This window comes from Podarcis pityusensis (assembly GCF_964106645.2).
Source record: "Podarcis pityusensis genome assembly, chromosome: 10".
Classification (NCBI taxonomy): Eukaryota; Metazoa; Chordata; class Lepidosauria; order Squamata; family Lacertidae; genus Podarcis; species Podarcis pityusensis.
The window spans coordinates 7,312,704-7,338,462 of record NC_138035.1 but is presented as its reverse complement, the minus strand read 5'-3'; the positions used below and the strand labels follow the sequence as shown (position 1 = coordinate 7,338,462).

At 45.6% G+C, this 25,759-nt stretch overlaps 1 protein-coding gene and 1 long non-coding RNA gene across 3 annotated transcripts in view; one reads left to right on the top strand and one right to left on the bottom strand.

Annotated features, from left to right (window-relative positions):
- Window positions 1–1,211: 1,211 nt before the first annotated feature.
- On the bottom strand, window positions 1,212–23,937 carry TSGA13 (testis specific 13). 2 transcript variants are annotated; one of them, XM_081023251.1, is made up of 6 exons: window positions 23,632–23,937; window positions 18,775–18,851; window positions 14,477–14,677; window positions 8,760–8,860; window positions 2,160–2,266; window positions 1,212–1,426 (listed from the first exon to the last, which is right to left on the bottom strand). In XM_081023251.1, exons 2-6 carry the CDS (start codon window positions 18,829–18,831, stop codon window positions 1,233–1,235), a joined length of 660 nt encoding a protein of 219 aa, XP_080879377.1. In that variant the 5' UTR covers window positions 18,832–18,851; window positions 23,632–23,937; the 3' UTR covers window positions 1,212–1,232. The 2 variants fall into 2 exon arrangements, with proteins under 2 accessions (XP_080879377.1, XP_080879376.1); XM_081023250.1 differs by lacking the exon at window positions 23,632–23,937 and adding an exon at window positions 20,998–21,331.
- The window catches only part of LOC308486534, a 154,725-nt gene continuing 137,957 nt past the window's right edge, over window positions 8,992–25,759 (top strand). The window contains exon 1 of the long non-coding RNA XR_013991135.1: window positions 8,992–9,265. This is a non-coding gene — a long non-coding RNA (uncharacterized lncRNA). The remainder of the gene's footprint in view (window positions 9,266–25,759) is intronic.

Here is a 25,759-nt window from a genome sequence, read left to right as displayed (position 1 = left end):
TCCTTCTAACCTTCTTTCCATTTACTTATTTTAACATTCGAAAGTATTTAATTCTCCTCTATCTTTATTTTACACTTCATATTTACTTATTCCATTATACTCTGTCTGCCAATACGGTCTAATATTCTTCTCCAACCTTTTCTAACATTCTTTTATATTACAGTATTTCTGAAGATATATTTTAAATTTTTTCCAATCTTCTTCCATCGACCCTTCTTCCTGATCTCGAATTCTGCCGGTCATCTCAGCCAGTTCCATATAGTCTATCACTTTTCTCTGCCATTCTTCTCGGGTAGGCAATTCTTGTGTCTTCCAGTATTTCCCAATAAGTATTCTTGCCGCTGCTGTCGCATACATAAAGAAATTCCTGTCTTCCCTTCGCACCAATTGGCCGACCATGCCCAAGAGGAAGGCCTCTGGTTTCTTCAAGAAAGTATATTTCAATACCTTTTTTAGTTCATTATATATCATTTCCCAGAAGGCCTTGATCTTTGGGCACGTCCACCAAAGGTGGAAAAAAGTACCTTCATTTTCTTTATATTTCCAACATTTATTATCAGGCGAATGATAAATTTTTGCTAGCTTGACTGGGGTTAAGTACCACCTGTAAATCATTTTCATTATATTTTCTCTTAAGGCGTTACAAGCCGTAAATTTTATACCTGTGGTGCAGCTTGTATTTCTCCCTCCACATCCCAAATAATCAACATCCTAAAGGTAAAAAGGTAAAGGGACCTCTGACCATTAGGTCCAGTTGTGACCGACTCTGGGGTTGTGGCGCTCATCTCGCTTTATTGGCCGAGGGAGCCGGCGTACAGCTTCCGGGTCATGTGGCCAGCAGGACTAAGCCGCTTCTGGCAAAACCAGAGCAGCGCACGGAAACACCGTTTACCTTCCCGCCGGAGTGGTACCTATTTATCTACTTGCACTTTGACATGCTTTCGAACTGCTAGGTTGGCAGCAGCAGGGACCGAGCAACGGGAGCTCACCCCGTCGCGGGGATTCGAACCGCCGACCTTCTGATCGGCAAGTCCTAGGCTCTGTGGTTTAACCCACAGCGCCACCCGCGTCCCTAATCAACACCCTACCATTTATTAATTTCTAGGAGGGGAGGGGGGAATCCCCTCCGAAATCTATAGCAATGCACTAAACGCCAGTGCAACTGGGCGGTGCCAGGATCAAGGCTTCGCGTCGCAAAGAAGCAAAGAATGTGCAGAGTCAGCAGAAGGCTTTTATTTGGCATACTTAGGTACAACCGAGCTGTCAACAATCCAGAGCGGTGCTCTCCCATACCTGAAGCCATCTTCTCCTGGTACATTAATAGTGCGCCTTGTTTCCGTCAAGCACGAGATGGTCAGAGGCTCCCAATGCGTTGCTTTGGGGGACCAGCCTTGGATACTGGGGAGGGGTTCCATTTCGTTTGTACCTGGAAGCACAAACAAACCAATAGCACAGGTGAGACTGACCCATGCAGACGGCTCTCAGAGCGTAAGATGGGGCAGGCCAGAGCTGTACACCATGTTCTTCTCCCCCCAACTGGTGCCCTCCAGATATTTTGGACCATAAAACATGGGACTGACCGGACGATGAGGAGTGGTTGGAGGCTGCAGCCAGAGAACCCATTAGGGAAGCCTCAGAGGAAGACGGATGAGGGCCAGGGAGCGGTGGTAGGACTCTGGTCAGAGGACCAAGCGGGAGGGCAGAATGGTTGGATGCTGAACAAGCAACAGGCTTAAGTGAGAGAGAGGAATCAGAGGCAGGAAGCACCGCAGACACAGTACAGGCAGCTGAGGATCTGTGGGCAGGGGAGAACTTATAGTTCTCTGGACACCAGGACCCAGCCAACACGGCCAGTGAGTGGTCAGGGATGTTGGGAGGTGGAGTTCAACAATGTTTAGAGGGCCACGGGTTCCCCATTGAACTTGGCCTGCTGTGCGTATAAAGCATTTGCACTTTCATGGAGCCCAGAAAATGTCCTTTCCTCCCTTGAGCTTAGCTGTCGGTTCAGCATTAGAAAAGCCTCTTAATAGGTCAGAACAGTTTGGCCATGGAGCCCATTACCTAGAGGTCTGCTAAACCTCTGCAGCTGTGGATATCCTGTATCGAGTAGGCCTCCCCTCCACCTCTTCGTATTCTTTGAGTAAAGGAAGACTGCTTACCAAGCCTCATGTGCTTACGGAGCTGGGGGTACATTCTCAGCAAGCGCCTCTCCGCGTAATTTTTTGAAAAATGGGCTTCGCTGGTGAAATCCTTATCTCTGGAGAACCTGCTTGCGGGGTGGAGTAAGTTTGCTCAGTAGGGATCAATCAAGTTTACTTCGTTAATGAAAATCCCCTCTCCCCCCCCCTCCAGTGGTATCATAGGTTTCTATAGTCCTCACACCGTGCAATGGCAGTGAATGCCAGTAAGATGTCTATGCAGGCCATTTTTTTTCACAACAAGGGCCCTTAAGGTCTTCAACGCCAAAATTATAGCTCAATTGCTCTATGGTATTCCAGTCTGGCTGCCAGGGTTTACCCAGCTGGTAGAACGTGTGCAGGCAACTTTCCTCTTCAAGATTTTTATGGTCCCATGCTGGGAATCCTATGCAGCCTTATGTCTAAGGTAAAGGTAAAGGGACCCCTGACCATTAGGTCCAGCCATGGCCGACTCAGTGGTTGCGGCGTTCATCTCATTTATTGGCTGAGGGAGCCGGCGTACAGCTTCCGGGTCATGTGGCCAGCAGGACTAAGCTGCTTCTGGCGAACCAGAGCAGCTCACGGAAACGCTGTTTACCTTCCCTCCGGAGCGGTACCTATTTTATATACATTATAAAATAAAATTATAATTAAAAAACTTTACTACTACTACTAATAATAATAATAATAATAATGTTCCCTAGGGAAGCTGAGAGGCTCGGTTTTGAAATGGTTTGCATGGAAAACAGTTGCTAGAATAAGCTCATTATTAGCAAAGGGTTTTCATGCAAACTACTGTGTGCTAGTGGAGAAAACCTCCTGCCACCAATCAGCTGATTGGCACTGAAAATGGACCTTCAGAGGAGGTCGCTGCAACCATCAGCAGCTCTGACAGGTGTCTGTTTACGTGATGTCTTTATTTAGGACATCAGGTAACTGAAGGTGGCATATGGAGGGTGGGGCACTGAGGGATCTGGCCCACGGCTTGGATCCAGTCCCCCACCCCCGTTTTAGATCCACAGATCTTCAGATAAATCATGATCTGTGTTCTCCCTGTCCCTGAACCTCACCATGTGCTGGATGTGTTGAAAGGTGCTAGATTGGGTCTGCCAGTTTGCTGTTTGCAGGTATTGAACACATTTCCACAAAGATACACCTTAAAACGGCTTCGGTGGCAGACTTGGTTTCGGTTCCAAACAGCAATCACTTTGCGTTTGGAATTTGGCTTGGTGGTGGTAATTCCCCGCTGAAAGGGTGGAGGGCTCGCTCAGCTAGACCACATCTGGAGACAGATGTAACCCAATGGATTCCTGAATGCTCTGGGGACCTTCTGGCAGAGAAAGCTGATGGTCCTTGCCAAAGCCCAAATGTCACTATGGAACGGTGGTGGATGACACAATCCAGGCATTGTGAGTACTCTGCGTAGCTATGAGCCAGGTGGAGACCAGGGCAAAAGGGCACATGCTTTGCTCTGAAGTTGACCAAGTACAAGTCAATGCACATAAAGGTAAAGGACCCCTCGATGGTTAAAGGTAAAGGGACCCCTGAACATTAGGTCCAGTCGTGACTGACTCTGGGGTTGCGGCACTCATCTCGCTTTATTGGCTGAGGGAGCCAGCGTACAGCTTCCGGGTCATGTGGCCAGCATGACTAAGCCGCTTCTGGCGAACCAGAGCAGCGCACAGAAATGCCGTTTACCTTCCCGCCGTAGCGGTACCTATTTATCTACTTGCACTCTGACGTGCTTTCAAACTGCTAGGTTGACAGGAGCAGGGACCGAGCAATGGGAGCTCACCCCGTCGCGGGGATTCGAACCGCCAACCTTCTGAGCAGCAAGTCCTAGGCTCTGTGGTTTAACCCACAGCGCCACCCACGTCCCTCCGGATGGTTAAGTCCAGTCAAAGGTGACTATGGGGTTGCGGCGCTCATCTTGTTTTCAGGCCGAGGGAGCCGGCGTTTGTCCACAGACAGCTTTCCGGGTCATGTGGCCAGCAGGACTAAACCGCTTCTGGTACAACAGAACACCGTGATGAAAGCCAGAGCGCACGGAAACACTGTTTACCTTCCTGCCATAGTGGTACCTATTTATCTACTTGCACCGGTGTGCTTTTGAACTGCTAGGTTGGCAGGAGCTGGGACAGGGCAACAAGAGCTTGCCCCGTCATGTGGATTTGAACCGCCGACCTTCTGATCAGCAAGCCCAAGAGGCTCAGTGGTTTAGACCACATAACCACATGGCAGTGCAGGAGGTAAAGACAGGACACTTTGCAGCCTGCATAGAATTCTCTAAGAACCAGCCAGCCGGACCACCGGAAAGAGCCCCGCTAACTAATGTTTTGTTCCAGCAAGCCTGCCTAGGCATGTAATTTTAGCATGCAATATTAACATGTTATTCCAGTAAGTCTAAATGTTTTAAAATTACTGACGATATATATTTTTTAAAAATCATACATAGCTCGTTTTCAATGTTGCTCTTTATGGTATTTTTAATTAATATCTTAGACTACTGTACTGTAAACCCCGTAGAGGTCTTATGTTCTAGTATAGAATTGTAAAGTTGGAAGGGACCACGAGGGTCATCTAGTCCAACCCCCTGCAATGCAGGAATCTTTTACCCAATGTGGGGCTTGAACCCATGACTGTGAGATCAGGAGTCCCAATATCTACTGACTGAGTTATCCCAGCTCATGTAAAGTAGGAAGTGATACGTATGTTTGTATGTATGTATGTACATACATACATATATATATATACATACATATACATATGTGATGTATGGAAGTGAGAGCTGGACCATAAATAAGGCTGATCGCCGAAGAATGGATGCTTTTGAATTATGATGCTGGAGGAGACTCTTGAGAGTCCCATGGACTGCGAGAAGATCAAACCGATCCATTCTGAAGGAAATCAGCCCTGCGTGCTCACTGGAAGGACAGATCCTGAAGCTGAGGCTCCAAGACTTTGGCCACCTCATGAGAAGAGAAGACTGCCTGGAAAAGACCCTGATGTTGGGAAAGATGGAGGGCCCAAGGAGAAGGGGACGACGGAGGACAAGATGGTGGGACAGTGTACTCGAAGCTACCAGCATGAGTTTGACCAAACTGCGGGAGGCAGTGGAAGACAGGAGTGCCTGGCGTGCTCTGGTCCGGCGGGTCACGAAGAGTTGGACACGACTAAACGACTAAACAACAACAACACACACACACACATATATGTAGATGAATAAAAAATAAAATAAAATCCATAATTATTTGAGTACAGGAGAACCTTTCCATTTATATTCTATTTGCATTAATGAACAAATAAGTTTTCTAACAAAACGGGAAAACAAAGCACACAGCCATATGATGCTCTTAATCATTTCTAGTTACAGTGGTAGCTCAAGTTACATATGCTTCAGGTTACATACGCTTCAGGTTACAGACTCCGCTAACTCAGAAATAATGCTTCAGGTTAAGAACTTTGCTTCAGGATGAGAACAGAAATTGTGCTCCGGCGGTGCAGCAGCAGCAGGAGGCCCCATTAGCTAAAGTGGTGCTTCAGGTTAAGAACAGTTTCAGGTTAAGTACGGACCTCCGGAACGAATTAAGTACTTAACCCGAGGTACTACTGTACAAAGAATTTTCAGCAGGACATTTTCCGTGTCACATGTCTAGACAACTCTTGCAATAAGTTGCTCCATGCTAGTCAGTAGTATTGGCCGACGGTAAGAAGCTTCTGTGTCCAAATTTCAGAGATTCTTTTAATAAAGTTTTTGGAGAATCTTACCAAGTGAAGATAATAACCCAGCTGCGTTGAAGATCTGGCTCACATGCTAAACTATCTCATTGTGTCTAAATATTCCCAAGGTATCAGCAAGGAGGCATGCATCTTTCTTCTAAATAATATGACTTCTAAACTTATGAATTCACTTTTGAAGATTCTCAACTCAAGTCTTAAAAATAACCTCAGTACAGTGGTCCCTTGCTTCTCAAACTTAATCTGTTCCGCAAGTCCATTCCAAAACCAAAGCGTTTCAAAACCAAGGCGTGCTTTCCCATAGAAAGTACAGCGGTACCTCCGGTTGCGGATGGGATCTATTCTGGAGGTCCGGTCAGATCCTGAAGTTTCTGCAACCTGAGGACCACTTCTGTGCATGCACACGCGGCGAAACCTGGTAAAATACTTCTGGGTTTGCCATGCATGCATCCCGAAGTTAATGTAACCAGAGGGTTACGTAAACAGAGGTACTACTGTAATGCAAAACGGATTCATCCGTTCCAGAGTTTTAAAAACAACCCCTGAAAAAGCAATTTAACATGAATTTTGACTATCTAACGAGACAATTGATCCATAAAATGAAAGCAATAAACAATGTACTGAGGTCTTACAATCAATCCATCAGTAGCTGAACTGGGTTCCGCAGTCACAAAAACAAAGCAAAAAGAGCCGCAAAAACGCAAACTAAATAGCAAAAACAGACCACAGCATAACACTCAAAACAGAACAGAAGTGTAGCACTGAAATTGGAAGTGTGGCACTCAGGTCGGACGCGTAACACTCAAAACGGAGAACGTTCAACTTACAAAAGAAGTTCGCAAACCGGAACACTTCCCTCTGGGCTTGCAGTGTTTGGGTTCCAAGTTGTTTGAGTACCAAGGCATTTGAGAACCAAGGTATCACCTTTTACCACTATCCTCATCATGACTTAAAACACAATTTGGATCGGTGTTGCTTTGCAGGAAGGGGGAAATGCAACAAGACATGCATTTCCTAAGAAATGACCAGATAGATACGGATTGTGGCATCACGTGTACACATCTTCCTAAACCAATGGCAGAAGTGCAGTATGAATGGCAGTGCGTACATAGCCATCCATATGTTCAGTTTGTTGTGGCTGGACATTCTTAGCAAAAAAATTATCAAGCATCATTTACTGACCTATGACCAAACTTTAAATACCACACCCTCCAACATTTCTCCAATGAATATAGGGATGTCCCATTCCACAACATCAACAACAACAATAACAATAATAACTATATGATGATGAGGTTGATGATGATGATGATGATTACAGTTGTGCCTTGGTTTTGGAACAGCTTAGTTCCCAAACGTTTTGGCTCCCGAATGCTGCAAACCCAAAAGTGACTGTTCCGGTTTGCGAACTATTTTTGGAAGTCGAATGTCAGATGGGGCTTCTGATTGGCTGCAGGAGCTTCCTGCAGCCAATCAGAAGCTGCGCTTTGGTTTCTGAACGTTTTGGAAGTCGAACGGACTTCTGGAACGGATTCCTTTTGACTTCCAAGGTACAACTGTATTCTACTTATGCCCCGCACGTCTGACTGAGGTGCCCAAGCAACATATACAAAAACGTAACAAAACATTAAATATTTTAAAACTTCCCTATCCAGGGCTGCCTTCAGATGTCTTCTAAAGGTTGTTTAGTTACTTATTTCCTTGGCTCGGGGGTCACATAACTCCCATACCCTCCAATGTTTCTCCTATGAAAATAGGGACATCCTAAGGAAAAGCTATGGTTTTCCCAGTAGAGATGTATGGAAGTGAGAGCTGGACCATAAAGAAGGCTGATCGCCAAAGAATGGACGCTTTTGAATTCTGGTGCTGGAGGAGACTCTTGAGAGTCCCATGGACTGCAAGAAGATCAAACCTCTCCATTCTGAAGGAAATCAGCCCTGAGTGCTCACTGGAAGGACAGATCCTGAAGCTGAGACTCCAAGATTTTGGCCACCTCATGAGAAGAGAAGACTCCCTGGAAAAGACCCTGATGTTGGGAAAGATGGAGGGCACAAGGAGAAGGGGATGACAGAGGACGAGATGGTGGGACAGTGTTCTCAAATCTACCAGCATGAGTTTGACCAAACTGCGGGAGGCAGTGGAAGACAGGAGTGCCTGGCGTGCTCTGGTCCAGGGGGTCACGAAGAGTTGGACAATACTAAATGACTAAACAACAACAAAGGAAAAGCGGGACATTCTGGGATCAAATCAGAAACTGGGACAGCTTCTGTAAATCCAGGACGGTCCCTGGAGATTAGGGTCACTTGGAGGGTCTGAAATACATCCTGAATGATAAACTGATCACCCGCCAAATTCTAGATAAATCCTATCCCTTATTGGGAGATGAATCAAATACAGTTACAGTGGTACCTCAGGTTACATATGCTTCAGGTTACAGACGCTTCAGGTTACAGACTCCGCTAACCCAGAAATATTACCTCAGGTTAAGAACTTTGCTTCAGGATGAGAACAGAAATCGTGCTCCGGCGGCGCGGCAGCAGCAGGAGGCCCCATTAGCTAAAGTGGTGCTTCAGGTGAAGAACAGTTTCAGGTTAAGAACAGACCTCCGGAACGAATTAAGTACTTAACCCGAGGTACCACTGTACAGCCATTCCAGAAGAGGCAAGGTATCTGTACATTCTGATTGATGACACTCCCAGGGGCTGATGGGAGTTGTAGGCACTCAGTGGGGAAGGCTGGTTTAGAGCGTTGTGTGCATTTCAGACGCACTGAAAACCACCTTGAAGCAATGTGTGTTAAAGCACAACGCCGTTCTTTTTCCAAGGGAAAGAGCTGTGGCCTTACCTGAATTCTGCAGGTTTCCTCAGCTTTCTGATGCTGGGACTCAGTTGGCTCTTTTGGGCTTGCACTGGGGGTAAGTGGTCCGAATCAGGTTGGTTTTTCCTCTAAATGGAAGGTGGATTAGCAAAAGAAGCTCTCGTTAAATCTTAATATAATTTTTTATTATTTTCTTTACATAATCTTTTTTTTCAACAATCCATACATACATCAAAATATAACCCTTTTGCTCTGCCGAGCTATGGCTTCCCTCCATCCCTTCAGTTGGTATCCTTTATCACACTTTTTCGCGTATTTTATACTCACATCTTATCTGTTTTACATTGTAGGAGCTACTTCAGTCCTGCTCGTGTTTTTAAATTTTTACAGCTGTCTTTTAGATACGCAATAAATTTATTCCAATTGTGAAGCTCTGGTTAAATCTAAAGCAGGGGTAGGCAACCTAAGGCCCGGGGGCCGGATCCGGCCCAATTGCCTTCTCAATCCAACCCACGGATGGTCTGGGAATCAGCGTGTTTTTACATGAGTAGAATGCATCCTTTTATTTGAAATGCATCTCTGGGTTATTTGTAGGGCCTGCCTGGTGTTTTTACATGAGTAATAATCATCATCTTTATTACGGTCCAACGACCCATAACATGGATTCAGAATAAAATACAGATTCATACAGACAACCCCCCAGGAAAGGGAATTTACATGAGTAGAATGTGCACTTTTATTTAAAATGCATCTCTGGGTTATTTGTAAAAGGTAAAGGGACCCCTGACCGTTAGGTCCAGTCCCAGACGATTCTGGGGTTGCGGCGCTCATCTCGCTTTATTGGCCGAGGTAGCCGGCGTACAGCTTCCGGGTCATGTGGCCAGCATGACTAAGCCACTTCTGGCGAACCAGAGCAGCGCACGGAAACGCCGTTTAGCTTCCCGCCGGAGCGGTACCTATTTATCTACTTGCACTTTGACGTGCTTTCAAACTGCTAGGTTGGCAGGAGCAGGGACCAAGCAATGGGAGCTCACCCCATTGCGGGGATTCGAACCGCCGACCTTCTGATCAGCAAGTCCTAGGCTCTGTGGTTTAACCCACAGCGCCACCTGCACCCCTGGGTTATTTGTAGGGCATAGGAATTCTTTCATCCCCCCCCCCCAAAAAAATAGTCCAGCCCACCACATGGTCTGAGGGACGGTGGACCGGCCCACGGCTGGAAAAGGTTGCTGATTCCCGATATAAAGGCTTGGTAACCTTCATGATACTGGCAGCTCATCAGCAGGTCAGGGCAGAAGAATCCCACAGGTGGGTCCTGGAAGGGGATGAGGCAGGGAGGGCGGTACGATGGCAGGAGTGCTGGGTTCGAGTTCTGTGTCATGGACTGGTTGGACGAAGAGGAATGGTGGGAGGAAACAGCTGGGGAACCCCAATGAAGAAGAATCAGAGCCGGAGGACTGACTCTACCATTGCGAGAGGGATAGGGGGAGCATGAGGGTGCCATGCACCCCTTAAAAAGCCCAAAGGGGTCCTTTGGGTGCCGAAGGGTCCAGCTGTGTATTTTTTCAAGCTCTCTTGTCTTCCCATGTAGGGTGTGTGTGTGTGTGGAGTAGGAAGAATTGAGCCGAAATGCAAGGCTCCAGCTCAACTCCACAACGGGAAGCCTCAAGTTCCAAGCATTGAAGCGGTAACCTCTCCAAAACTTTAAAGCAACGAAAATATAGCTGTGTTAGCGGAGGAATCTGAGGGCTCCCTTGGACAAGAAACAAGGACACCAGCCAGGAATACCAGAGCAAAACAGCAGCCAGTAGGCTTGGTCTTTATTGAAGACTGTCGCGACAGGACTCCCACCTGCCACAAGGTGGAACAAGACGGAAGCCCCAAACAAAAGAGAACCCAAGCTTTTCTTAGCTGCTAATCCCTATGTTACACCCCCCCCCAACTACATCACTAATACATCATGGTTTCATCATGGAAGGGGAGGTCTGGTGGCAGGAATCTGAGCATCCTGGACCCTGCCACATGGTTCCCCTTGCCCTCCACCAAACACCCATCAAGTGTAACAAAAGAGATATTTACATTTCCCTGTTTCCCAGCCAAGTTAATCACACCCTTTTGTCTTCATCTGAGTTTGTTATTTCTGGAATGGCTACCTGTCTGGCACTCAGGTATCAGGATGCCAGGAATTATCACTCAGGCAGAGGGGCTGCTGGGTAGCTGAGCTCACATGTCTATATGAATTTCTGAAGTCTTCCCAGTGAGCCAGTACATAGAGACATTTATCAGTGAATTATTACATTTGGTATCGTGCAGCAGAGGCCCTTTGAATAGATAGGAAGTAACTGTGATGAAGTGTTTTGTGGGGACAAATCACAAAAATCACAAAAGTGATGGTGCTGATTTTGGTAGTGGGCTGCATGTGCATGATATCTGCTGGAGGGGCAACCCCCCCACCTATACATAAATTCCTGCAACAGTTGACAGGCAAAGAAATTATTATTTTTGGAATTTATTTGGCGAAATGACGGGGTGAAAGAAAAGGAGGTCCATCCGGGACATGGCTGTCTTTACTCTGCGTGGGAACATTCTATGAGTGTAAGAAGTTATTTTAATTGATTTTGGTTAGTTTATTCCTGCTAATGATTGACTTCCGAAGAAGCTCTTGATAAGGGTTTCTTTTGGTTTTCGGTTTACTGTATATACTTTTCTTTTCCTTACTGTGGTTCCAAGGTAAAATAAAAGGCACAGTCCCTGATTGGGGAAAGCTCTGGAGAAGATGGAGACTTATATGATTGTGAGAGTTATGAGAGAGGAAGAAAGAGCTTTTCTTTTCTCTATCTGCTTTCTCCATGCCAGGCACAATTTTATAAACTTCTGTCATGCAGTTGTTGTAAATAAAAATATGCCCTTTTCCCTTATGGGGTATCCAAGAGCCCATATAGAGTCCTTACATAGGTTCCCTATTGGTAGGAGAAAATAACAGAGGCCAACCAGAGAATATTGAGAAGCAAAGCAGCTAGTAAGCTTGATCTTTATTGATCTGTTGCAACAGGGTACTCCCCTCACACGCAGGAGAGGAAGAGGACCCCCAAAAATGCTGTGCAATGGCTTATAAAGACTTCTGAAATTCCCATCCTCTAGATCAAGACCACCCCCAGAAACATTATGCATACATCACAGAAGGGGTGTAACCTAAGACCACCCCTCAGATACATCCCCCTACATCACAGAAATTTAAATATTGTTTTTCTCCTGTTGTTGTTTATCTCCTGTCTAGCAGGTTACTTGATTGGATTTCCTGGGGAGCTTGGCCATTCTTTTGTAGTGGTAAAATACTTATTTCCTGGGCCAGGTCACAGGCTCACACCTTATTCAAACAGACATATCCTTGAGACAGGATTTGTGAGGAAAGAGACAATGGGGAGGCTTTTTCAGGTTAACCTTGCAGAGAAAGGATTTGGTCAGTTTAGGAATCAAAATGGTTCCAGGATGGTCTTCCTGTGTTGATCTATGTATGTGCAAATAAAAAAAATCCTTCCAGTAGCACCTTTATGTATGTGCAGTTATGAATATTACCATATATCTAAGACCATAAAATTCCTATCACACAGTCGGGACTACAAACCCCATCATCCCACAGCCAGTGTGAATGGTGGTCAGGGTAATGGGTTTGGTAGTCCCACAATACATAGGGATCTGGGATTAGAGCAGGCATAGGCCAACTCCGGCCCTCCACATGTTTGGGACTACAATTCCCATCATCCCTGACCACTGGTCCTGTTAGTGTTGTAAACAAAAATTGCCCTTTTCCCTTATGGGGTATCCAAGAGCCCATATAGAGTCCTTACATAGGTTCCCTATTGGTAGGAGAGAATAACAGAGACCAACCAGAGAATATTGAGAAGCAAAGCAGCTAGTAAGCCTGATCTTTATTGAACTGTTGCAACAGGGTGCTTCCCTCATCCGCAGGCGAGGAGGAGGAACCCAGAAAAATGGCACGCAAGGCCTTATATGGACTTTTGAAATTGCCACCCTGTAGATCAAGACCACCCCCAGAAACATGATACATACATCACAGAAGGGGTGTAACCTAAGACCACCCCTCAGATACATCATACCTACATCACAGAAAAGGCGGTCTTAAAACAGAAATTTGAATGTTGTTTTTCTCCTGTCGTTGTTTATCTCCTGTCTGGCAGGTTACTTGATTGGATTTCCTGGTGAGCCAGGCTAGTCTTTTGTAATGATAAATACTTAGTTCCTGGGCCAGGTCACAGGCTCACACCCTGTTCAAACACAGTCATACCCTTAAGACAGGATTTGTGAAGGAAAAGACAATGGGGAGGCGTTTCCATTTTCCTTTGTGATGGAATTTTATGGTTTTAGATATATGGCAACGTTCATAACCACACGTACATAGATCAGCACAGGAAAGCCAACCTGGAACCATTTTGATTCCTAAACTGAGCAAATGTTTCTCTGCATGGTAAAAATGGAAAAGCCTCCCCATTGTCTCTTCCTTCACAAATCCTGTCTTAATCTGTGTTTGAATAAGGGTGTGAGCCTTATCATTACAAAAGACTGCCAAGGATCCCCAAGAAATCCAATCAAGTAACCTGCCAGACAGGAAATAAACAAAGTGACAGGAGAAAACAACATGCAAATGTTCTGTTTTAGACCGCCTTATCTGAGGGGTGGTCTTAGGTTACACCCCTTCTGTGATGAATGCATAATGTTTCTGGGGGTGGTCTTGATCTAGAGGATGGGAATTTCAAAAGTCTTTATAAGCCCTTGCACAGCATTTTTGGGGGTCCTCTTCCTCTCCTGCGTGTGAGGGGAGCACCCTGTTGCAACAGATTAATAAAGATCAAGCTTACTAGCTGCTTTGCTTCTCAATATTCTCTGGTTGGCCTCTGTTATTCTCTCCTACCAATAGGGAACCTATGTAAGGACTCTATATGGGCTCTTGGATACCCCATAAGGGAAAAGGGCATATTTTTATTTACAACACCTTTGACCTTGCAGAGAAAAAAAATTGGGACAGTTTGAAAATCAAAATGGTTCCAGGTCGGTCTTCCTGTGCTGATCTATGTATGTGCTTGGTTGGGACACCCATGAACATTTAACATATATCTAAGACCTCAAAATTCCTATCACATTAGCTAGAGATGATGGGAATTCTAGTCCCAAACATCTGGAGGGCCAGAGTTTGCCTATGCCTGGTTTAGAGACACCTTTTGTGGTAAGGTCATGCCGCAGAGTTCCCTCTTTGACCCCCCATACAATTATTATTATTATTATTATTATTATTATTATTATTATTATTATTTTATACCCCTCCCATGGGCGGGGTATAAATAAATTATACCCTGGGCGGCTTCCAACCAAATATTAAAATACAGTAATACAGTGGTACCTCGGGTTACATATGCTTCAGGTTACATACATTTCAGGTTACAGACTCCGCTAACCCAGAAATAGTGCTTCAGGTTAAGAACTTTGCTTCAGGATGAGAACAGAAATCGTGCTCTGGCACCGTGACAGCAGTAAGAGGCCCCATTAGCTAAAATGGTGCCTCAGGTTAAGAACAGTTTCAGGTTAAGTACGGACCTCCGGAACGAATTAAGTACTTAATCTGAGGTACCACTATACATCAAACATTAAAAGCTCCCTAAATGGTGTCAGAAGTGGGGAAATCCCCTTTTCACTTTAAGCAAGGTATGCGTGTCGGAGAAGCAACTTACCCTGATGTCTTCAGGGAAAAACTGGAAAGGTGTTGAAAGCTGTTGTCCAGATATGAAGAGGGGAAGAGGGTTGTTAGTCACAATCAAGGCAGTTTTGTCTTGATTGAACTCCGAGGACCTTAGCATGATGGCGATCTCTCCCTTGTGTTGTTCAAGCCGCTCTTGGAACTCGGCGTCAGTGAATGGAAGGAAGTATTGGACCTACCCCAGGAGAGAGCAAAATAAAATAAGGAAAATGAGAAGGGAAGAAGGCCTCAGACATTATTGGCTTTGTCATGCTTGAACAGGACAGCACCATTTTAACCAGTGTTATAAGAATCCTAAGCATTGCCGTAAATAAAACAGATGCTTGGAAGTGCACAAGATAAACACAAATACGCAGGCATATAAACCACACGTCTTAAATAGCATGGCTGGGCTGGATGAATCCCTAGCCGGAATTAAGATTGCCGGAAGAAATATCAACAACCTCAGATATGCAGATGACACAACCTCGATGGCAGAAAGTGAGGAGGAATTAAAGAACCTTTAATGAGGGTGAAAGAGGAGAGTGCAAAATATGGTCTGAAGCTCAACATCAAAAAAACGAAGATCATGGCCACTGGTCCCATCACCTCCTGGCAAATAGAAGGGGAAGAAATGGAGGCAGTGAGAGATTTTACTTTCTTGGGCTCCATGATCACTGCAGATGGTGACAGCAGTCACAAAATTAAAAGACGCCTGCTTCTTGGGAGAAAAGCAATGACAAACCTAGACAGCATCTTAAAAATCAGAGGCATCACCTTGCCAACAAAGGCCCGTATAGTTCAAGCTATGGTTTTCCCAGTAGTGATGTATGGAAGCGAGAGCTGGACCATAAAGAAGGCTGATTGCCGAAGAACTGATGCTTTTGAATTATGGTGCTGGAGAAGACTCTTGAGAGTCCCATGGACTGCAAGAAGATCAAACCTCTCCATTCTGAAGGAAATCAGCCCTGAGTGCTCACTGGAAGGACAGATCCTGAAGCTGAGACTCCAATACTTTGGCCACCTCATGAGAAGAGAAGACTCCCTGGAAAAGACCCTGATGTTGGGGAAGATGGAGGGCACAAGGAGAAGGGGACGACAGAGGACAGGATGGTGGGACAGTGTTCTCGAAGCTACCAGCATGAGTTTGACCAAAGTGTGGGAGGCAGTGGAAGACAGGAGTGCCTGGCGTGCTGTGGTCCATGGGGTCACGAAGAGTCGGACACGACTAAACAACACCAGAGCAATCCTGAATCCACATCAACTCCTAATGACCCCCAAATATTCCTCTGCAGAAGGAAATACCTTGGAAAAAGCTCCCCCAGTGGTTATTTTCACTTGCAAATCCTACAAATTTAAGGTCAAATTTTGTGTATGAATATTTTGCCGCTGTGGTCTGGATTCAAGGTCTAAGGCATTTACTATGTCGAAAGACTGACCAGTAATGCAATTGGTAAAACGTTATCAGATTATCTTGGCAGGCAGCAGACAAGCCACACACAAACTTCTGTTGTAGGCCACGTCTTTCTGTGATGTGTGCATGATGCTTTTGGGCAGTCTTTGGCTAAAGGGCTGGGCAATTTCAAAGGCTTCAAAAGTTCCTGCACACCTCTGTTCTGGGCCCTCACCTCCTGGCAAAGGTGGCGGCAACTCTGTCGCAACAGAAAAATAAAGATCTGCCTTATTGTCACTGGATCCTGCCTCCAGCCATTCCCTTCTGACCGATCATGGACTTAGGGGACACTGGGTAAAAGCCAACCCCAGATTTTTCTACACCAGGAAAAGGAACTGATGGTAGTGTTGCAGGAATTTATGTATAGGTTGAGGGGAGTTTTCCCCTCCAGCAGATATCATGCACATGCAGCCCACTACCAAAATCAGCACCATCACTTTTGTGACTTTTGTGATTTGTCCCCACAAAACACTTCATCACAGTTTCTTCCTATCTATTCAAAGGGCCTTTGCTGCACAATACCAAATGTAACAATTCACTGATAAATGTATGTATGTACTGGCTCACTGAGAAAACGTCAGAAATTCATATAGACATGTGAGCTCAGCTGCTCAGCAGCCCCTCTGCCTGACTGATAATCCCTGGCATCCTGATACCTGAGTGCCAGACAGGTAGCTATTCCAGAAATAACCAACCCAGATGAAGACAAAAGGGTGTGATTAACTTGGCTGGGAAATAGGGAAATGTAAATATCTCTTTTGTTACACTGGATGAGTGTTTGGTGGAGGGCAAGGGGAACCATGGGGCAGGGTCCAGGATGCTCAGATTACTGCCACCAGACCTCCCCTTTCATGATGTAACCGTGATGCAGTTTTTGGGGGGTGTAACATGGGGATTAGCAGCTAATAAAAGTTTGGGTTCTCTTTTGTTCGGGGCTTCCATCTTGTTCCACCTTGTGGCAGGTGGGAGTCCTGTCGCGACAGTCTTCAATAAAGACCAAGCCTACTGGCTGCTGTTTTGCTCTGGTATTCCTGGCTGGGGTCCTTGTTTTTTGTCCAAGGGAGCCCTCAGATTTCTCCGTTAACAGTAGATCCCTTACCCAGTTTCCCCAAACATCAGCAATGCTGACTGAAGTTGGTCTCCATCATGCTCTGCTTTCTGTTCCCCACTCCACCCCCCTCCTCCTCTATTCACAGCAAGAAAACATAGAATATCACTGGCCTTTTTGCCGCTCCAGCTACTGCCGAAGATGACCAGTTCCTTCTATTCTTCCTCCGAAACCACCGTGATGCGCTAGTAGACAGTGCGAGTAGCCAGCAGGCCCAGTACTGGGCCTGCTGGCTAATCACTGTCCTTGCATATCCCATGGCATTGTGATTGACAGCACACGGCGACAGAGAGAATAGCTGCATCACCATGCAACAGGCTGGCAAGGTAATCACCTTGTGGGGAAATGGCTGCAGGTGTTGATCATGGTTTGTGGGGACAGTGGGAGATGTGGTGGTTTGGGGGGAAAGCCGAGTTAACTGCTGAGAAAATGTTAGAAGCATAAGAGTTGGAAGGGACCCCAAGGGTCATCCAGTCCAACCCGCTGCAATGCAGGAATCTCAACTAAAGCTTCCATGACAGATGGCCGTCCAACCTAGAGGCATGGTTGAGGGAGCTGAGTACCTTTAGCCTGGAGAAAAGAAGACCGAGGTGATATGAGGGTCATCTTCAAATATCTCAAAGGCTAGCACATGGAAGATGGAGCGAGCTTGTTTTCTGCTGCTCTGAAGGCCTGTACTAGATCCAATGGATTCAAGTTGCAAAAATGGAGTTTCTGACTAAATGTTAGGAAGAATTTTCTGACAGTAAGAGCTGTTCAACAGTGGAACAGTCTCCCTTGGGAGGTTGTGGACTCTCCTTCCTTGGAGGTTTCTAAGCAGAGGTTAGATGGTCATCTGTCAGAGATGCTTTCGCTGAGATACCTACACTGCAATGTGGGGAGGACTAGGTGCCATTTCCAAATCTACAGCTCTATGGTTTTTCCTAGGTGCCCTTTCCATATCTATGGCTCTATGGTTTTAATGAGGGTGAAAGAGGAAAGCGTAAAATATGATCTGAAGCTCAACATCAAAAAAACTAAGATCATGGCCACTGGGCCCATCACCTTCTGACAAATAGAAGGGGAAGAAATGGAGGCAGTGAGAGATTTTACTTTCTTGGGCTCCATGATCACTGCAGATGGTGACAGCAGTCACGAAATTAAAAGACGCCTGCTTCTTGGAAGAAAAGCAATGACAAACCTAGACAATATCTTAAAAAGCAGAGACATCACCTTGCCAACAAAGGCCCGTATAATTAAAGCTATGGTTTTCCCAGTAGTGATGTATGGAAGTGAGAACTTGACCATAAAGAAGGCTGATCGCCGAAGAATTGATGCTTTTGAATTCTGGTGCTGGAGGAGACTCTAGAGAGTCCCCTGGACTGCAAGAAGATCAAACCTCTCCATTCTGAAGGAGGGAAATCAGCCCTGAGTGCTCACTGGAAGGACAGATCCTGAAGCTGAAGCTCCAAGACTTTGGCCACCTCATGAGAAGAGAAGACTCCCTGGAAAAGACCCTGATGTTGGGAAAGATGGAGGGCACAAGGAGAAGGGGACGAGATGGTTGGACAGTGTTCTCGAAGCTACCAGCATGAGTTTGACCAAACTGCGGGAGGCAGTGGAAGACAGGAGTGCCTGGCGTGCTCTGGTCCAGGGGGTCACGAAGAGTCGGACACGACTAAACAACAACAATGGTTTTTCCTCTTCCTTTGGCACCTTTTCATGATGGAAAAATAAGTCAGGTTTCACTCACCAAGTTAGGATGTTGTGAGTAGGTGGCTTCATGCTTCAGCTGGAACTGACTGCACATGTTCGGATGCGTGTCTCGAACTGGGAAGTTAAAAAACGACGTCAAATCATCTTGACACCTGAGGAACCCCCAAATCCAATCTCGTTTCCGCTATTCACTCTTCCCACCAACCATGGTCACCCCACTTTCCCCTGGACAGTGTGATACCCAGGATGGGGGCAGTCACTGGTTGGCAAAGTTTGCTCCTTTTCAAAGGAGAAGCATGTGCCATCTTCATGTGCCACCCAGTTTACTTCCAAACAGACCTTTAGGTAGAATCAAGCACTCGTAGCAAGCAGAGAATCCGGCTCCCCATCCTGCAATCTCCAGAGAGGGACCTATCGTATTGGCCCGATTATAAGCCACACCTGAATATAAACTGCATCTTTAAAACTCGGGGGGGGGGGGCGGGTAAGAAAAAAAGACAATTCCCGAATATAAGCAGCTCCCTTAAAATTCGCAGGCACTCACACCTGTGCCATTGTACCATATGGTTTCAGCAGTGATATCGTAAAAGCCAGTTTGTGTAAGTTCGCAAATTTCAGCCGCACTTTAAATTTTCACAGTTGGAATTTGGAAAAAAAATGGGAGGCTTATATTCAGGCCAATACGGTAGTACCCAACAATGATTTATGCCAGTGGTTACAAAAATGGGTGGTAGTGCCTTGCGACGGGTGTTGGTAATTACTTAGGGGTGCCATAACTACATGTCTTTAGGTACCGGGCAAAAACATTCCTCTTTACCTAGGCTTATGGCTATTCATTAATCTTTGACCTGTAAAAGTGAGGGGGAGAGCTCTGTTATTATGACGCTGTGGGATAAACCACAGAGCCTAGGGCTTGACGATCAGAAGGTTGGCGGTTCAAATCTCCGCGACGGGGTGAGCTCTTGTTGTTCGGTCCCTGCTCCTGCCAACCTAGCAGTTCGAAAGCACGTCAAAGTACAAGTAGATAAATAGGTACCGCTCCGGCGGAAAGGTAAACGGCGTTTCCATGCGCTGCTCTGGTTCGCCAGAAGCGGCTTAGTCATGCTGGCCACATGACCCGGAAGTTGTATGCTGGCTCCCTCGGCCAATAAAGCAAGATGAGCGCCACAACCCCAGAGTCATCGCGACTGGACCTAATGCTCAGGGGTCCCTTTACAATTTACCTTTACCTATTTTATTATTAGGCTGTCTGTCAGTATCCTTTTTACAGTGGTACCTTGGGTTACATACGCTTCAGGTTACAGACTCCGCTAACCCAGAAATACTACCTCAGGTTAAGAACTTTGCTTCAGGATGAGAACAGAAATCGTGCTCCGGCGGCGCAGCAGCAGCAGGAGGCCCCATTAGTTAAAGTGGTGCTTCAGGTTAAGAACAGTTTCAGTTTAAGAACGGACCTCCGGAACGAATTAAGTACTTAACCCGAAGTACCACTGTATTATGCTTTTATCCTTGATGTTCTGCAATGTGTACACCACCCTGGGATCTTCTGATTAAGGGCGGTATATAAATCATGTATTATTATTATTATTGGTTTTTTCAGCTGGAACTCACAGGAACTCAGTTCTGGCACCTCTCAAGTGGGCGCCGTTGCCCCTCATTCTCCCTGGTTCTCTTAGAAGAGGACGAGGGAGGCATTCACGGTGAGTTCTGGTACCTCTTTTTCTAGAAAAATAGCACTGGTAATAATAATAATAACTCGCTCCAGCTGCGTTGATGGAAAGGAAGCAGAAATGGGTGCCAATTCCCACCCACCTCAGCCAGCAGAAGTGGGATTTCCATGGCCTCAGTCCAGTATACCTGAAGGAGCGTCTCCACCCCCATCGTTCTGCACTGAGGTCCAACGCCGAGGGCCTTCTGGCGGTTCCCTCCCTGCGAGAAGCCAAGTTACAGGGAACCAGGCAGAGGGCCTTCTCAGTGGTGGCGCCCGCCCTGTGGAACGCCCTCCCTTCAGATGTCAAAGAGAAGAACAACTACCAAACTTTTAGACGACATCTGAAGGCAGCCCTGTTTAGGGAAGCTTTTAATGTTTAACAGACCAATGTATTTTAATACTTTGTTGGAAGCCGCCCAGGGTGGCTGGGGAGACCCAGCCAGATGGGTGGGTATAAATAATATATTATTATTATTATTATTATTATTATTATTATTATTATTATTGGATGGAGCCGCTTCCTGTCAGGTACGGGTCTCTGTTACTTACACGTAGAGAGGGATGCCGTGGCGAGGAGAGCAGCATGGCGCCATCGCCAGATGACATCTTCATTTGCACCATGTCGACCCACCCACTGAAACACCGCCCTAGGAACCATTTGTCCGTTAACTAGCATATTGGCCAGTGGTCAGGGGCAATGGGGTCTGTAGCCAGGGAGGGACGGATCAAGTCGATTTTGGCTGCCCCACGCACGCTGAGGCAGAAGTGACACTGGAGGGAATCAGTCAGTCTGAGGGCAGGGAGAAGATACTTCACCCACAGAGCCAGGTTTGTGGCGACTGACAACTTGCCCCCTGGGCAACTAATTCCTGCCTAAAAGCTGAAATGCAGGTTAAAGGAGAGAGATGGTTGCTTGGAGGCCCTGGAATCTTAAAACACCCCACACGGTTCTGAAGATTATGACAAGGTTGCAAGCCACATTTTGTAATGTCGGAGGTCACATAAGGGCAGTGGTGAGTTGAACAGCAGCTTTTTTTCCTTTTAAAAATATTTTTATTGGTTTTTACAAGAACCAATTTAAAATAATGAAAAGGAAAAACTTTTGGAACATATCCATAAATGAGATTCTCTGAATCTCATGACTTCCCCCCGTCCCCTGCACAGGTCCTTAAAATAATTTTTCTAAGACTACATATCAATACGTTCTTCTCCATAGTTTTCATCTCTCTAAATTATCCATGTCTTTCATTTCTTTACAAGTTATTTTACATCTAGCAACTTCTGACTGGGGATCTGTGTGTGAGCTCAGGTGTATAGCATGGGTAATTATTATTATTATTATTATTATTATTATTATTATTATTTAGGGCTTTAAAGGTCAGCACCAACACTTCGATTTGTGCTCGGAAACATACTGGGAGCCAATGCAGATCTCTCAGGACCGGTGTTATGTGGTCCCGGCAGCCGCTCCCAGTCACCAGTCTAGCTGCCACATTCTGGATTAATTGCAGTTTCTGGGTCACCTTCAAAGGTAGCCCCACGTAGAGCGCATTGCAGTAGTCTACCAACAAAAATGGCGCCCTCCACAACAACATGATTCTATGCAACTATTTGGATGTATCGCTACTGCTTAATGTCTGTTGTGAAGAAAGTTCTGTTAGTAAAGCTTTGAAACCATATTTATGATCTAGACGATTTTCATTCCCAGAGGGGGGGTGTCTGTTTTTATTCATCCTACTGCTCCAAGCTGAACAATATTAATTAACATACCCTCCAAAAGTTCTCCAATGAAAATAGGGGCATCCCATTCTACACCAAGAAGCTTCTCCCGCCTTTGATCTTGCTGCACACAGGTACGTCTTTTGCACATAAACGTCTGTCACCTTGAGCCAATTACAATCTCTCAGCCTAGCCTACCTCACAGGATTGTTGTAAAGAAAAATGTGAAATTAATATATATTTTTTCCACCTTTTGTACGCTTGTTTACACTGAATCACATTTCCCATCCTTGCAATGCTTCCCCAAGCCTACTACCATGGTGCAGTGAAAGTGCGAGGCACTAATGATATAAAAAGCCACAGGATTTCAGCTACAGGGCATGCACCAAATGAAGCCGTATGTCTTTCCTGAAACTTTTGCAGGTTCGAATGGTACTGACTAGGCATCACTGCCCCTGTACCATCAGGAGCACAAATCACCATGCATAAAAAAGGGCAGTCCCAGTCCAATTCTAAACGTTCATCAATGCACGCATACATCACATATGCAAATTTTATGCAAATCTGTGCCCTCTTCGGCCATCTTTATTTTCCCTTTTGGTAAGCAACCATTCTGTATTGGATACATGCTAATATGGTCACATATTCCGTGAAGCAGTTGGGCAGACACAACAGACTTTTCAAAAACTTCCAGCTGTTGCCATTATGTTCAATTTCATTCTGTTCTTAAGGGCATTAACATTAGACTGACCCTAGAGTTTCCGAGCTAACAAAGCAAAAGCCAGTGAACTATTGATTTATAGACAAGGCAAGCAGATAAAGATCGCTGTTTTCATTGTTCCACAGCGAAAGTAAATGATTGGTTTGTGGAATTAACTGCAGATCACACCTGTCGATGGTTTCCATCCTGAGGAAATTAAAGCTTCAGAAATAAGCAACATGCCATTATTTCCACGGCCAAAGGTCCAAGAGCCAGAAGGGCTCAGTGGAAGGACAGCTGTATTGGCATGCAGAAGGTGCCATGTTCAATCCCCGACATCTATGGCTTGTAATGGAAAACACGTCAGTCTGAAACCCTAGCAGCGGTTCTCAACCTGTGGGTTCCCAGATGTTGTTGGACTACAACTCCCATCATCCCTGAGCTCTGGCCTTGCTAGCTAGGGGTGATGGGAGTTGTAGTTCAACATCTGGGGACCCACAGGTGGAGAAAGGCTGCGCCTAGAATCTGCCGCTCTTAGTGCAGTCGGTACAGAGCTATGTTCTAACTTGAGAGTCCAGCATCTTCCTCTGCACAACCGAGATATTTGCTGCTTCTTTTCCTAGACTTCCTTCGGGAAATTCAGAACCATTCCTGAAGGTGTTCCAGCAGCCTCCTACCCAGACAGGGCCCAGACTGAGCCCCCAACTTAGCTCCAGGGCCCCCAACAACATCCTCCTCAACACCACCACAAAATCAAAAGTCACCTGGTGTTGTGGCTGTTGGATGACGGCTGCCCACAGTGGCAAAGTGGCCTCAGCTGGCTGCACAATGGAACTTCACTGGTGGCTGCAGAACCTCAGGAGGTGGAAGAGTCGAGTTATCACGTGGCCCCGTAAGCATCGTCCGTGCTGAACGCACATCAGTGAGAAGGATGCTCCATTGGGTGGAAGGGTGATGTGACTCCCTTGCCTCTGCCTGTTTTGGGGAGGCAATATTCTGGGGCAGATGTTCAAGCCAGCATTGGGAGCGACAGTTGAGGCAGTTAGCGGAAGACTCACAAGGTTCCAGGCACAGAACAGAGATCTCTTTATTTTCAATAGTTGCGAGCGGAAGGAAGAATGTTGGCAAACATCACTTCCCGTCACGATTCCGCAAGGCCCAGGAAAGGTTGTTGCTGTGTAACAGGACGCAGTGCATATCCTCCAACGCTTCTCTGATGAAAAGAGGGATGTCCTATTCCATTATTATTATTATTAGTAGTAGTAGTAGTAGTAGTAGTAGTAGTATTCCCCACCCATCTGACTGGGTTGCTCCAGCCACTCTGAGCGGCTTCCAACATATAAAAAAACATAGATACATTTTCTTCTTTTGTATTTAACTTTCCTATACTTACCTTCGTTGTAAATGATCCTTTATGTTTGTATTTTAAACCAATAAAGATTTACCAAAGCAAAACAAAACATAGATACATTCCTCTTCTTTGGCGATCACTCACAGTCGAGTAAGATTGTCTTCCATAAACACAGTTTTAACAATGAGTCCGTAAGTGACTGTGGAGGCCAATTCTGGATCCACACGTCCTTCCACAGTGGGGAAATTGGTATCCGGGCAGGAGTTGATCATGGTGAGGGTTTGCCAAGCGTGCCTTCCTCTTAGCATGTTTCTCCCTTGTGTCCTGAGTTCGAGTGACACAAAGCCCGTGACACCTTTGGCAAAGGCTGTTCTCCAACTGGAACGCTCGCAGGCCAGTGTTTCCCAGTTGTCAGTGTTTATACTACATTTTTAAAGATTTGCCTTGAGACAGTCTTTAAACATCTTTTGTTGACCACCAGCAATATGCTTTCCATTTTTAAGTTCGGAAGAGAGTAGTTGCTTTGGAAGACAATCATCAGGCACCCACACAACATGACCAGTCCATCGAAGTTGATGTTGAAGAATCATTTCTTCAACACTGGTGATCTTTGCTTCTTCCAGTACACTGATATTAGTTTGCCTGTCTTCCCAAGTAATGTGTAAAAATTTTCAGAAACACCGTTGATGGAATCTTTCAAGGAGTTGGAGGTGGCGTCTATAAGTGGTCCATGTTTCACAAGCATATAGTAAGGTTGGTAGTACAAGGTGATGATCCAACGAGTGGGATATAAAAACATAATAAAATAGTAAACAACTTCCCTAGACAGGGCTGCCTTCAGATGTCTTCTAAAGGTTGTATAGTTACTTATCTCCTTGTTTCAAGGCTCACATAACTCCACACCCTCCAACATATCTCTGGTGAAAATAGGAGCAGGGCATTCCTAGATCAGAAACCGGGACAGCTTCTGTAAATCTGGGACTGACCCTGGAAAATAAGGACACTTGGAAGGTTTGGCAATGGTGGTCACCAACTTGGAGGGCTTTAAAAAAGGATTCAATATACTTGAAGGAGATGCTGAAGAATGCTCAGTTAAAAAGCTGTTATTATAATAAATAACAGCTGCTCACTTGGCTGTTGCCAGGAGCCATTGAACCCTCAATGCTGACCTATATGAAATGTGGCTGAATCAAATCTGGGACATGGTCCTAATGGATAAACTGACTGGATAATTATATGAAGAATAATTAAACAAGGAGACCTTTTCCCAAACACACAGTCTGGCTTACTGCATATGCTTATTGTACAAAAAAGGATGATTACTGACCACACAGCAAACCGTAGACTTTTATTTAACATTTCTTAACAGGGTAACTCTCAAATCATGACCTTTCTGGTAATCTTTGACAAAGGCCCCCATTATATTTTTGTGGAGAAGCTGGTAAAATGCAGGATGGATGGGGTAACAGTTAGGTGGATTTGTAGCTGGTTGGCTGATTGAAATATACTCGGAGTCGAGAGTGGATTTCATGCTCTTTATT

Excerpts from the sequence above, each read along its gene's own strand:
- TSGA13 (XM_081023250.1), bottom strand. The coding sequence starts at position 21,124 with ATGCTAGTTAACGGACAAATGGTTCCTAGGGCGGTGTTTCAGTGGGTG. Across the intron at positions 14,678-18,774 it reads ACTCACAACATCCTAACTTG|GTCCAATACTTCCTTCCATT; the intron begins GTGAGTGAAACC and ends CTCCTGGGGTAG. Across the intron at positions 8,861-14,476 it reads TTTTCCCTGAAGACATCAGG|AGGAAAAACCAACCTGATTC; the intron begins GTAAGTTGCTTC and ends CCTTCCATTTAG.